We start from the raw sequence: 14412 nt of genomic DNA on the forward strand, positions 1-14412 counted from the left end.
AATGGTAGGCTATCTGGTTTGCTAAGACTAGATACAAAAGAAAATTACGATCAATCTTGCACTGTATCCAATGTAAGAAATTTGATTAATTCACTAATTAAGAAAAACAAGCAGGAGGAGTTATGAACCTGCAAAAAGCACTCATATAGTTTGGAACATGACGATCTACTCTTTCAGCAGTTCTCTAACTGTTAATTTGTTTCTCGAGTATCTTTCTTTTAGTTGCCTGGATTACTTTTATTTCTATTTCTTCTCCAAGCAGTTTTCATTCAAAGTGATCCCAACACCAAATACTAGACTGCATTCCTGTGACTAATGGTTCTGTTGACTCTGACAGATAAAGGGTGCATCTGTGTTCTTCAGTTCAAGACAAAACGAAGATGGTTGGACCCAGCCACCCAGTTCAACTGTACAGCATTTTTGGTTTGTCTACATTGAACACTGGTATTATAGAGAGATATTCAAACTGGTTTATTCAGATCTGGCTCTCAAAAGCACTGTAGCCACACAAGCCTCTCAATAGGTCAAATTCCCTTTAAGGCAGCTTTGTATAACAATGCTATATTGCTCTTCATAGCAAATATTATTTGTTTAAGAAATTGCTATCACACTACTATGTTTAGCATAGATATATCAAAAGATTACAAGTCTGGAAAGGATGATTTGCTCAAGGTGGAAATCCTTCCATACAGAACAAATTGCATCTGTGAGACTTCACTAAGAAGAGCTACAACTTTTCACTGGAAAAAGAAACAGAAGGAAAATATCAAATCAGTTAAGAAGATCATATCTATTTTGGCTGCCCTTCTTTAACAGAGCAACACATGTGTTAACTGCTTGTGTATAAATTAAATAATCATGCTTTCTTCTGGAAACATGTCTACTTTAGTTTTACAATGGCATAATTACAAGTAGAAACAAACAAAACAAACAAACAAAAAAACAACTTTATTATATTTAAGTCTGAGTTCTACTTGTTTCTTCCAGTATATCTTAAGGTATCTATAATTACTTCTATGTGTAAAATCTCCTATAAACATTTAAATAGTTCAACAGATCATTATTCAAAATTCATTTCATTTAAACTATATTTCTGATGTAGATAATACTCTACCTGTATACATCCTAGATAGCCATGTTGAGCAGCTATGTGAACAGCAGTATTTCCATCCTGATCGACTTCATCCAGTGAAATCCCTTGTTCTTGCATAAACTGAAGAAGCCATAGAAGGATTTTCTCCTAATAGAAGGGGTGAAAGAGATGCCACAAAAGATAAGGGGCAATAAAAATGTACAGGTACTAGAGGAATGCTGGTACCAACATTGACCAATAACTGCTTTTGTAAGACCCTGCTTTCAGTCCCTCTTACTTGTGTAGGACTTGGTCTATCAGAAGCCTGCCTCTAGGTGCTTTTTCTTTTTCTTTTTTCAAGCCAGTACACCACAATACTGTATTTATTTTATAAAAAGATACCACATTACAACAACACAACATGAAAAAGTGTGCATGCCTATATCCTGGAAAGGACATCTAAAGCAGCAGAGCTTGTACGCCAACCTGAAAAATTTCTTTCAACACTTTGTGGAACTTTATGAGCATCTTCAGAAAACAAAAACAGGAATATACACAGATCACAGAGCTGAGCAGATAGAGTTCTCAGATTTGTCATAATTCCTCAGCTCTTGACTATTATGCAAGAAGAAAAGCAACACAACTAAAACCACCTTGAGTTCAGCCTGAGTTGTCTGTCAGTGCACTGACTTGTTAAGGGAAAGATGGAACCTCGGATTTTTAGGTGTCCTCCAAGCAACTCCATCCATTCAAGTATCTAAATCTCTGCTTTCTAGTGGGCTAGACTGTCTAGAACTTATCATCTTTGTATTTCATTTTCACAACAATTCCTTTTTATTACAGGGTAAAGGAATAGGTATTTATATTTCTTAGCTGAATGACAACTGATATAGCTGGCATAGGTCATATACTTGATAGCCAGGACAGAGAGATGATTTGAGATCACATATCCCTTTAAAAATACTTCTGAGCAATTTCTGGAGATGCCAGCAGTGTTGGCAAGCAGCACAAGAGGATTATACTACTCCTGTGAATTGTGTTTATGTATTAATAATGAAAAGAATAATATTTTAGAGAAATTCCTCTGCAGAATTGTAAAGACAACTATAGCCTAGAAATTATGTATTTCTTCAGAATACATCTCTTCAGTAACCAAAATAGTGAGCGTGCTCTGTAATTTTACAGTCCCAATCAGCATGAAACAAATTATGCTTTCTAGTCATTTATTTTATCAACATAGAAATCAAGTGCTGGGATGGATAAGTAAATGACATTTAGAACTGATCACAGACACAATGTTTGAGGCCTGATGAAACAGTCTGTGTTTTCCCAAAATGACTCTGTATTTTAACAGATGTATCTTTGACATGACAAACACAGGGAAAATAACTGTTTTCTTCACTTTCTTATAGAAGAATGAAAAATCATACACTGAAATATTTATCACTTTAGTAACATTCATAAATTTGGAAGAGGTTACTTAAATAGGCTTTACATCAATGACTTGATTTATTCTGACAAAATGAATAATAATAATATTTATTTATAAGATATTGATAAAATAAAACAATCACATGCTTGTTTTGCAACAGGATCTGATATATACTGACAAATTATCCAGCATCTCTGACCATTTGAAGACCTTCAACAGTCTTAATTTGTAGCAGTGGTTAATATCACTATGGCATATTTCAGACCTACAACAATTCAAACCTCCCTATAAAATAAAATCTGGGAAAATATCATTATACATATTTTCTGCTTTGGGACAAAATGCAGACTTTGTATCTAAAAGCTGGCTTTTGAAACAGGAAGAACAGTTAACAACAACCATCCAAATTGGACTAAAAGTCCTAAATGGACTACAAATGGGAGACTTAGCATGGTGAAGTGTATGTACTCTACAGCTAATCTTTGCCCCATTACTTGATAACAATTAATTAATAAATTCCCAGTAGATAGTGGGTTTTTGAATTGAAAACTGAGATGTGTGAAAAGGTATCTGACCTGAGATAGGTGAAGACAAACATCCTAAAGTGTATAAATGTACATTTGTGTATCTATGCTTCTTATGATGTCATGATGTTATGATGTGGAATATCAATAACACAACAAATATCATAAAACTATAACAATGCTACATACACTTCCCACCCCATTGTGATCACCAGCAATACACCACTGCCAAGAAGCACACAAAAACCTTTCTAGGCCATCATTCATGATGTAGCTCTGGCTCCCTCTAAGCCCCTCTTAGTTCTCTTGCACCTCACTGACAAACACTTGGCATTCCCTTACCCTATGTCTCTTAGTTGTGTGGTCCATGCTAGCATAGCATCCATGTTGGAAAGAAACTATAGCTCTTCAAAGTCAGTACTGAATACATGCACCTGGCACCTATATGTTGCATGGTGTCTGTGCCAGAATTAGTTGGTATGTGATGTGCCATGCACCAACAACCTGTCATGGAAAGCCTTGTCAATCATGGTTGCTTCTTGCAAGACTTGTACTTAAAGAAACACTTTGCAGGAGGTATGCAGACCAGGCTACAGGTTGGTTATACACTCTCCTTCCATCAGTTGAACATATGTGACTCCTTTCTTACTGGACAAAATACAGCACTGTTGAGATGCTTTTGGAGTGCCGCCATGGCTATGGTTTGATGATGTTTAACATAGCAGCTTTGCTATGAACTCACTTTTGCTGCCCATTATAAATGATAATTATTCAAGAAAAATACAGTGCACATGCCTAATGCCTGGGGAAACAATGGATGGGCTGACTCATAGAAAATGATTTAATAACAGGTCTTCCTTGTAAAAACATTACTCTTGTAATTCTGCCAAGACCAGTGTTTACATGGATTATCTCTCATGTAAGTAATGGTAAAATAAATTAAAACTTTGAGGATAGTGCCAACTACACATTTGAATATCTAAACTTTTTTTCTTCTTAACACAGTTGGGCAAGATAACCTGGCTTCTCTTCAGTCTCAACATTCCTTCATGTTCACAAGACATTTATAGATTACAAAAAAAAAAAAAAAAAAAAAAAAAGTTGACATTACACGTGAACTTTCTTTGGCATTCAGCTAACTAAAAAAAATTGGCAGTACTTTTTATATCACCTTTCTACATTTCATACATGGTTAACTGTAGTTGGTGTTTCTTAACTGGTGGAGCTCCCATTCTGCTCTGAAAAGAATATCTGAATTAAGCCTGTCAGATCTACTACTGACAGTAGACAGCATAGTTCACTGAAAAAACCCACAACAACAAAGTTCACTGGATTTAGTTTGTATAAACATCTTTACAGATGAAAATAAAATATCTGTACAAACATCTTTAGAGATGATGAAAAATTAGGCCAGTGAAATGAAGTCATGAACCTAAATTCATATGAAGCTTTTTCTTTCAAACTTTCTTTCTAGCAACGAACAACCTTTACTCAAATCTAGTTCTGACGGTTCTCCCAGCTTCTTTATATGCAGAGGAAGTTTTATAAGCCAAACTTGTTACACAAAGCAGGACACAGTCAGTATGTCCAGTAGATTCCTAATTGGCACTAGTAACATATTCTTAGCCAGTGAGCAAAGAGATAACAGAGGCCTTTGCACAGCATGAGAACAAAGGTATCTGTGTTGCCTCAGGAAGCAGCAAGATAAAGAGGGGACCAGCAAATTCATAGACTTCCAGATATGCTCCTCTTTTTCCATCCTCCTCTGTAAATCTGTGCTTGGAAAGGCAGAAACATGCCACGATATTCTTATGGCACAGAATGAGACAACCATGCTTGTTCTGGAAAGAGAAAGCTAATTTTCTTTGGATCAACATGCTGCTTGTTGATTTAAAAGAAACAAAAGCATTAGCACGATAATAATATGTTTTCTGTATTTCTCCTTGTCTTTTGAAGAAAATAGGTGATAGGAGTGGCTCATCTTCCAAAAACATTAGTGAGGAACAACCAACTACTATTCCTTGTATAGTAAATTCTAGAGAAGGCCTTTTGAAGAGGGGTTATTGCAAGGTCTGTTTAGGAAAAACAGACTGTGGGAGGAGAATGTGGTTCAGTCAAGTGGTATATGTTTCCCCAGACATTAGCCAAATACCAAAATGCTGTACTTCTGTGGTTTCTCATGATTAGATTTATATATAAGCTAAGTGTGGAATAGGATTGGTTTGCAACATATTTTTATACGTAATTCTCAATAAAACCAGAATTGGACAGATGATGTTCAAGTTCTGCCATGCTTCACTTCACTGCCAGTATATTGAATTCCTAAATTGCCACAATATGCCCATTTTTTTCTTTCTTTCTTTTTTTTTCTTTTTTTTTAAGATTAATCTCTCCTGAAAAAGGAATCTGAACAATACAAAATTTCTGATGATTTTCTGATGTATCCTAGGCGAGCCCTAAGGAATCATGATGCTAAATTCACTTGATGCTCATGGGAATGATAGGTTGGCATAATAAAATCCAGCTGACCTCCCACAAAACATCACTTAAAATTTAAAGAAAAAAGGACTTCAGAAGGAGAATACTGAAAAAATAGAGAAAGTGGGAAATGTTCTTTCAATATTTGAACTAATTTCAAACATTTGTGCTTAAGAACCACAAAAAATATTCTTTAAATTGAATTTCCTATGTGAACAACTCAATAATCTTTTTGAATAAACAAGTGAAAATCATACCTGACCATAGCAACCAGCATAATGAATAAGGCTTGGATGATCCTTTGAGCAACTTAATTCTGCAATAGCTTCTGTTTCGCTCACCATCCACCGAACACACTCCAACTGACCATTCTAAACAAAAAGAAACAAAAAACAAAACAAAACAAAAATCTTAGGTGTTTCGTTACAAACACATCTACTCAACAGGAAGAAACTTGTTAGAATGATTAGGATATTATGAAATTCCAATTTCTTTTATCTGTTCTCAAGTATTATATTTGTTTATCTTGCTGTCATGGATTAAATATAGTTTTATTACTTATAATACGCCATCAGCTTATACATGCCCCAGGATTTCCGTCTTCTCAATCTTAAAAAGTGAAGCTGAGTAAAACTGTTAGTACAGAACATTTGCTGAATAGCACCACAGCATACATCACTTCAAGAGGCACTGTCTGGAGCCAAGGTTCACTTGCTGAAGACAGTGAACAACGTATTTTCCTATAAGGTCTAGTTTTCACTGATCAATAATTAAGTGCATTCAGTAATTAAGCTACTATTACATGTAGGTAGTTCTGAAAGCCACGTGTCACATTTATTGCAATGGAACCTACAACAGTTACAAAGAGCACAATAATACTGTTTCATAAAGCAAATTCTCAACTACAAAACACTGTTTTTCAACATGTTCACTAACATTAGCTCTGCATGTTCATCAGTGTTGAACAAGAGCCCACATTCAAAGCTTATAAAAATCCACTGTGTCATCAGTGACCACTGTTGCTGTCACTGTTGAAATGCACCACCCATCATGTCATTGTGCTCATATCTACTGTCTGGTCTCCATAAATGTTCAGCAAATATTGATGAATATTACTCAGTGCCATTTTTTTCCCATGAAGGAATTCAGTTACACACCTTGGTTTTATATGCACTTCCATGTCAGAAGCCATTTTGCCAGACTGCCACTCTGCTGCTAGCTGTCACACAGCAGCAAAATGTAATAGAATATTAGTTGGAAGGTTCAATCTCTATTACCGTATCACCAGCATCTGCCTAGGACACTGTGGGTCGACATAATAATTTTTAAAAAGGCATTACTTTTGGAGCAGGCCTTGTATATGTAGTGTCTGCACACTCAATCCTTATAAATTAGGAACTGTGATCATAGAATCACAGAATCATAGAATCATAGAATGGCTTGGGTTGGAAAGGACCTCAAGGATCAACAAGTTCCAATCCCCCATGCCGCATGCATGGCTGCCAGCTCCTAGATCAGAGCTGGATCTGGTTCCTCTGGGCCCCATCCAACCTGGCCTTAAAGACCTGCAGGGATGGGACATTCACAACTGCTCTGGGCCACCTGTTCCAGCATCTTACCACCTTCTTAGTGAAAAACTTCCTTCTGATATCTAATGTAAATCTTCCTTCCTTCAGAAAGCATTCCCCCTTGTTACGTCACTATATACCTCTGTAAAAAGTTGTTTTATTTCATGTTTATAATCTCTCTTCAAATATTGCAATGACTTAAAAAGGTCTTCCTACAGCCTTCTCCAGTCTGAATAAGTCCAGTTCCTTCAGCCTGTCATCACAGTAGAAGTGCCCCAACCTTCTTATCATCTTCATGGTCCTCATTTGGACCCTCTCAAAAATTTGACAGCTTTTCCATTTGGGGGCCCCCAGACTTGAATGCAGTACTCCAGATGGAGCCTTCTGAGGGCAGAGGAGAGAGGAGTAATGGCACCATTCTTCTGATGGAATGCAGTATAACATTGGCCTTCCTGGCTACAAGTGCAAACTGCTGGTTTACTTTGAGTTTTACATTACCAGAACCCATAAGTTTTTGTCTCAAGGCTAATCTCCAGCTTGTATTCCAGTCTGTATACACATCAGGGATTATCTCAACACAAGTGCAAAACCTTGCACTTTACTTTGTTGAGCCTCATTAGGTTCACATTGACCCATCTTTTGGGTTTATCAAGGTCCCTCTTGATGGCATCCCTTACTTCTGCCATATCAACTGCATGACTCAGCTTGGTGTCATCAGCAAACTTGCTGAAGGTGCACTCAATCCCATAATCTAAGTTAAAGATGTTAAAGAGTACCGGTCTGAAGATGGATTGCTGGGGGACACTGCTTGGTGCCATTCACCTCCACATGGACATACAGCCATTGACCACAACCCTCTGGCTGTGACCTTCCAACCAACTCTTTATTCACAAAATAGTCCACCTTTAAATCTCTCAGATTTAGAGATAAATATGTGGCAAGGTCCGGGGAACCATGTCAAAGGCCTAGCAGAAGTCCAGGTAGATGATACCAGTTGCCTTCCCTTTGTCCATCAATGCTGTCCATCTGGTGGCCATCACAGAATGTCACAGACTGGTCAGGCATGATCTTCCCTTGGTGAAGTTGTGTTGGTAGTCTCAGATCACCTGCTCATCTTTGTCGTTCCACAGTTCCTCCTTAATCCCTTTCTTATAAGTGGGAATGATGTTTCCCTTTTTCCAGTCCCTCAGGACTTAAACCTAACAGCTATGACTTTTCAGATATGATGGAGCCTGGCTCAGCAACCACCTCATCCAGATCCCGTGAGACCCTGGGATGCATGGTGTCTAGCCCAATAGGGTGTACATATTTAGACTCATGAGGCAGTCTCAGATTTGCTCTGCCTTTACAGTGGGGGGCAGTTTTCCCCTCCAGTTTCCTACTAAGAGGTTCAGGAATGTGAGAATCCTGGCTGCCAGTGAAGACCAGGGCAAAAAACAGCCTTCTCCATATCTGTTACAGCCAGTAATCCTTTCTCATTCATCTGAGGAGGTATGTACACTCTCTTTGGCCCGTCTCTTCTGACTGATGTACCTATAAAAACCCTTTTTGTGGTTTTTAACATTCCTCGACAAGTTCAGCTCCATCTATGTCTTGGCTTTCCCAATCCCATCTCTGCAAGTTCAGACAGCATCTTGGTATTCTTCCCAGGTGACGTGTCCTTGCTTCCACTGCCTATACTTGCCTTTACTTTCCCTCAGTTTGACCAGCAGGTCCTTGCAGACTCATGGTGGTTTCCTGTCTCCTCTGGTTTTCCTGCACTGGGGGACAGAGAGCTCCTGCACTCTCAAAAAAGTATTCTTAAAGAGTAGTCAGCTTTGTTCCACTCCTTTGTCTCTAAGGACAGCTTCCCAAAAAATTACAGAATCACAGAATGGTTTGGGTTGGAAGGAACTGGCCTGTATTAGAAATAGTGTAGGCAGCAGGAGCAGGGAGGTGATCATCCCCCTGTACTCAGCTGTGGTACGGCCGCACCTCGAGTACTGTGTTCAGTTTTGGGCCCCTCACTACAAGAAGGACATTGAGGCCCTGGAGCGTGTTCAGAGAAGGACAACAAAACTGGTGAGGGGTCTGGAGCACAAGTCTTATGAGGAGCGGCTGAGGGAGCTGGGATTGTTTAGTCTGGAGAAGAGGAGGCTCAGAGGAGACCTTATTGCACTCTACCACTTCCTGAAGGGGGGTTGTGGTGAGGAGGGGGTGGGCCTCTTCTCCCTGATAAATAATGACAGGACGAGAGGGAATGGCCACACGTTGCGCCGGGGAAGATTTAGATTAGACCTGAGGAAGCATTTCTTTTCTGAAAGAGTGGTCAGGCACTGGAATGGCCTGCCTAGGGAGGTGGTTGAGGCACCATCCCTAGCGCTGTTCAAGAAGCGTTTAGATGAGGTGCTAAGGGATTTGATTTAGTAGTTGGGTAGGGATAGTGATAGGAGGATGGTTGGACTAGATGATCTTGTAGGTCCTTTCCAACCTTATGAACCTATGAACCTATGAACCTTTAAGATCATCTAGTTACAATGCCCTACTATAGGCAGGGACACCTCCCTCTAGAACAGGCTGCTCACAGCCCCATCCAGCCTGGTCTTGAATGCTTCAAGGGAGGGGACATTCACAACCTCACTAAGCAACCAGTCTCACCACCCTCACAGTAGAGAATTATTTTCTAATATCTAGTCTAGTTCTATCCTCTTCCAGTTTAAAGCCATTTCCTCTCTTCCTGTCACTACCTCCCCAGCCTTTGCATATCCCCCTTTCAGGTACTGGTAGGCAACTATATGGTCTCCTTGGAGCATTCTCCAGGAGCACCTCCCCTGCAGCACTGATCGTTTTTATGGTCCTCCTCTGGATCCACTCCAACAACTCTGTGTCCTTACACTTGGCCTTGTTGAATTTCATGAGGCTGGCATGGGTCCACCTCTCAAGCCTGTCCCAGTGCTTCTGTATGACATCTCTTCCCTCTAGTGTATCAACTGCACCACTCAGCTTGGTGTTGTCTGCATATTTACTGAGGGTGCACTTGATCCCACTGTTGATGTGGCCTACAAAGATGTTAAATACCACCTGTCTCAAAACCAATCTCATCTCTGAGGAATTCCACTTGTCTCCAACAATTCTTGAAGCAGTCTGAAGAACACCGTCCTGAATTTCTGTCTCCACTCTTTACCAGGCCAATGTTCCTTGAGATCATGAACTCAACCAAAACACGGCCACTGCAGTTCAGGCTGCCTCCAATCTAAACTTTAATGATCTCTTCCAAATTGGTGAGTATCACATTCAGCAGTGTTTTCCCTCTGGTGGGTCTGTCCAATACTTGAATCTGAATGTTGAAATCAAAGGACTCATAGAGTCTCCTGGTTTGCTTGTCTCTCACCAAATTATTTCCCCAGCAGGAACATGGGTGGTTGAAATTTCCTCATCAGGATAAGAGTCTGTGTGTGTGAGTGTGCCATTTCTTGCAGCTGAAGCAGAAAGACGTGATCAGTAGGCTCCTATTGCTCAGATGGCCTGTTGTGGACCTGAACCACCAGCTGCCTCTATTGGTCCCATCCCTAAACCTTAACCCACAGGCTGTCAACTTGTTCATGACTGTTAAACAGCATGAGCTCATCATAGCCTATCCACTTTTTAACATAGAGAGCAAACTCTTCTTCTCCTGCCCAGATCCCAGTCTTCAACTGAGGACTGAAGTGAATATAACCTGTGCTCCCAGTCCCCTCTATACCTTCCCAAGGGACATAAAGCCTTTTTTTTAATATTTTTCAATATCCTGATTGCAGCCTTGTGAGTGCCGGCCTGAAGGACCAGGAGCAGATAGTAGTCATTTGGCTTTATCATACCTGATATCCTCTTCTCGATGTTCCAAATGTGGACTCATGGCCACATTGTATTCTTTTCATCATTAGAAAAATCTTCATTGCCAAATCTGTATTCAAATATTAGTAAGCATGTTCAAATGATAAATGTGCTTTCCTTTGTACCATAATTACATCATTTAAAAAATATATTTAAAATTAACATAGTGAATTAATAAAATGAAGTACCTGGTGTGTAATTTCTTTTTATTATTATTTTTTTCTAATTCTTGGAGAGCTGTCTAGGACACTGGCCACAACATGCCATTACATTTTCATTCTCTAGCTTGTAGCTCGATGTCAGAAAGAAGTTCTGAATCAAAATAATCTGCCGTAACAATTAATTCCTTAGTGGCAAATGTTATTTGTCTGCTGAAATTCTCTTTCATGGAAATGTATGTTCCTGTGTACAAGCTTTCTTTCATTTTGAGAGTTGCTATTATTCTGGAACATAGGTGCATGCCCCACATGACATTTAACTCCCAATACACCACATGATGTTATGATGTGGAATATCAGTAATACAACAAAAATCATAAAACCATAACAACATGGTACATCATTATCTAAGTTACAGTAAGCAAGAAGAATAAAGTCCATTCTGTTCAGTTTCAGAGTATTTTGAGAGCAAGGATTAAGAACTGTATGGTTTAGTTATGCCAGATCACTTTACAGCTCTTGCACATAACCAGCTCAGCCATCATGCAGGTCATCATTAGAAACATTTGGGCTTGAGCATTCTCATTTACATGAAAAATTCCATAATGTTTACACATTTTTCTAGAAATGTGAAAGCATTCTCAAGTGTTACAGAAACTAAAGGAAGTGATTATGAAAAGGCAATTGTTCTGGAGAAAAAGACAAACATTACTATATTATAAATGCATTATCTACCTACGTCGAAATAACAAGAAAGAAAATTATTTCCAAGTAAAACTGTAAGACTTCAAATTGTCAGACTATAATTAATCAGATTGGACATAGGCCAGGATATTAAAGCTAAATATACAACAATATATATTTTATAACTTTTACAACAATAATTAATTAGTGTAGCTAACTATCTGTTAAACTTTATTTCCATTAAAAAGAATAAAATCCCTGAGATCAGCATGAGGTCACCAGGTCACTGGAATGACCTTTCCAAGATACAAGCCTGCAGGCTGGAGTCTACCAGTTGTCTATCAGTTCCTCAAGTTTCTCAAGAAACAAATAATTAAAAAAAAAATCAGGAACACTCATCGCCACTTTCATTTTTTCCTCTTAAGGTACTCAGTGACTAAGAGGAACGGCCTTTGACCATCCAACTTTACTTAGGGCAAGTTTGGCTGAATTATCAGCCTTCAGTACATATTAGGTTTTACTTTAGTGAAGAAACACCATTTACTTTAGTGAAGAAATACCATAGTGAAGAAACACAGTACCACACCCTGTGATATAGTAGGTTTCCCAGTAAGATTTCACACTAATTTTTGCAGGTTCTTACGGGTTGCTCTGTAAAATGTAGATTTTAACTCTGATACAACTGTTCCAGACAGCCACAAAATTTCAACAGTTTCTTCATGCTTTGTAAACATGGTCTCACATCTGTCTTTCAAGATCCCACATAAAATTTGTAAGAATTTTTATGTTCTCTAAAGATACAACTGAACACAAATTAAATAAATGTTCCTCAGAATACAGCAATTTTAAGTCAGTTAACTGATTAAAATATGAATGCATATTCAGTGATAACAATGTACAAAACATCAGTATTATTTGTACAACTGACATTTTATCCTACATCGTAACAAATTTATTGGATTACGTGGTACTTCTTGAAAAATAACATTCTGTTGGATATATTACCTACTCAAGTCACAGAAAGAAGCTAAATTGCCCTTATGTTACATTACAGTAGAGGCAAAGACTGAGTTACCTTTATTGCTAAACCAGCTGGAGTTAGCTGCTCCATGTTCCTTTCATTCAAACAGTCTTCACCCATCAAAGAAGTGAGATGCTGCAGGCATTCTGCATGTCCCTTTGATGCTGCTACATGCAACAGATTGTTGTCACATTCATCATGAATCTTATCCAGATTATCTGCTGCTAAATGAGGCTGTTAAAGAAGGTGTTATGTAAGTTAAAACTGAGGACAAAAACATACTGTGAATCTTAAGCCTTAGAACCCAAGATACAAGACAAAGACATTTTCCATTATACATGTTCCTTTACATCTCAAAATCAGAAGATTTTCATTTGTATAGCACCTGGCTACCATAAGCAAAAGGACAGAAGCAGGCTGCTCATTGATTTGGTTCACTCCTTAGTTTCTTTCCTGATGCAAATTCCATACAACAGTGTAAGAACTTCAGTAGCTTTAGCTTTTTGTACTACTTTGCCCAACAAATAATTACATTTTCCTAGTTCTGCCTATTCACACTTGGATTTTTTCTCTCTCTTTTTTCATTTGTCAATATAATAAAGAGTCATCAAACAGGAAACATCTATGACTGACTCCTAAAATGTTACCGTTAAATTTCGCTCATCACAAAAGTACCAGCTTGTATTTACCATCATCTAAAATGCAGTTAAAACACAAGGCAGAAGTCTTTTATGTGGTAGCTTGTATCCATAAAAAAAAAAAATGTTGGAATATTTACCCAAAGTCATAACCATGACTTAATACACTGTTAGACTGCCCAAGTCTAATTTTCAGACAAAACAATTTGATTGATAAACTCCAGCAGTAACAGTAGTAAATTCCTAGATCTGTGCAGACTTGCCAGAAAACTTGCTGATGAATACCCTTGACTCAGAGGTTTTGACCTGCTTGGAAAAAAAAAAAAAGAAGTGTTTTCTGCATTCCTACCTACCTATTATGACCTTATTATTATTATTTCTTTTATGCTTTGTTTTTACCAGTTACCCAAATTTCACTATGTGGGGTAAATTTTCTCTACCTTTATTTCTTATTGAGTACTCTAATATACTCTTCTGCCCCTGCACATTCTTTGAATGTCTGCCTTTGTTTTTGCTGCTATGCTAATAGCATGCCTTTGTGCTTGAGCTAGACTGATAAATAGAGAAGCTAAACAAAAATCTGAAAAAAAAACAGTTTTATGGACACTGGACATCCTCCAGCCATTCTGAGCGGAGATCATGTGTTCGCCATCATTGTGTTCACTTGCATCTAGTTACTCCGGGAAACATTGTTGATAATGTGTGATCACAGCACTAGAATTACTGAAAGCTCCATAGGGGTCAGAGGCCAATGAGGCGTTAGAGAAAGCTCCTGCCTGAGAATGCTGCTGCAACAAGTCGGCAAAAACACTCCTGAATAATAACCAGAATACAACAGAAGGCCCTCTGTTCCCACCGTCTGCCTCTAAATAACAACCAAGATAAACCACCAATAACTGAACAAAGCAACCCATAAATGTTGTGAAAACAAAACCCAGTTAAGATTTAAATTTGATATTCAAATGAACTCCACAGTTGACTCCTA

The 14412-nt window shown here is 38.4% G+C and overlaps 1 protein-coding gene across 2 annotated transcripts in view; it reads right to left on the reverse strand.

The window, feature by feature from the left end:
* Positions 1–14412, reverse strand: part of SNCAIP (synuclein alpha interacting protein) — an 84274-nt gene that overhangs the window by 15483 nt on the left and 54379 nt on the right. For both annotated transcript variants that reach the window (XM_065744325.1, XM_065744326.1), the window contains exons 5-7: positions 12844–13023; positions 5764–5877; positions 1115–1240 (exon numbers count right to left, since the gene is read on the reverse strand). In XM_065744325.1, the coding sequence (XP_065600397.1) occupies positions 1115–1240; positions 5764–5877; positions 12844–13023 (420 nt within the window). The remainder of the gene's footprint in view (positions 1–1114; positions 1241–5763; positions 5878–12843; positions 13024–14412) is intronic.

The sequence above is a fragment of the Cyrtonyx montezumae genome, unplaced genomic scaffold (genome assembly GCF_038088225.1).
Source record: "Cyrtonyx montezumae isolate F1298 unplaced genomic scaffold, pur_monq_1.0 scaffold_30, whole genome shotgun sequence".
NCBI lineage: Eukaryota > Metazoa > Chordata > Aves > Galliformes > Odontophoridae > Cyrtonyx > Cyrtonyx montezumae.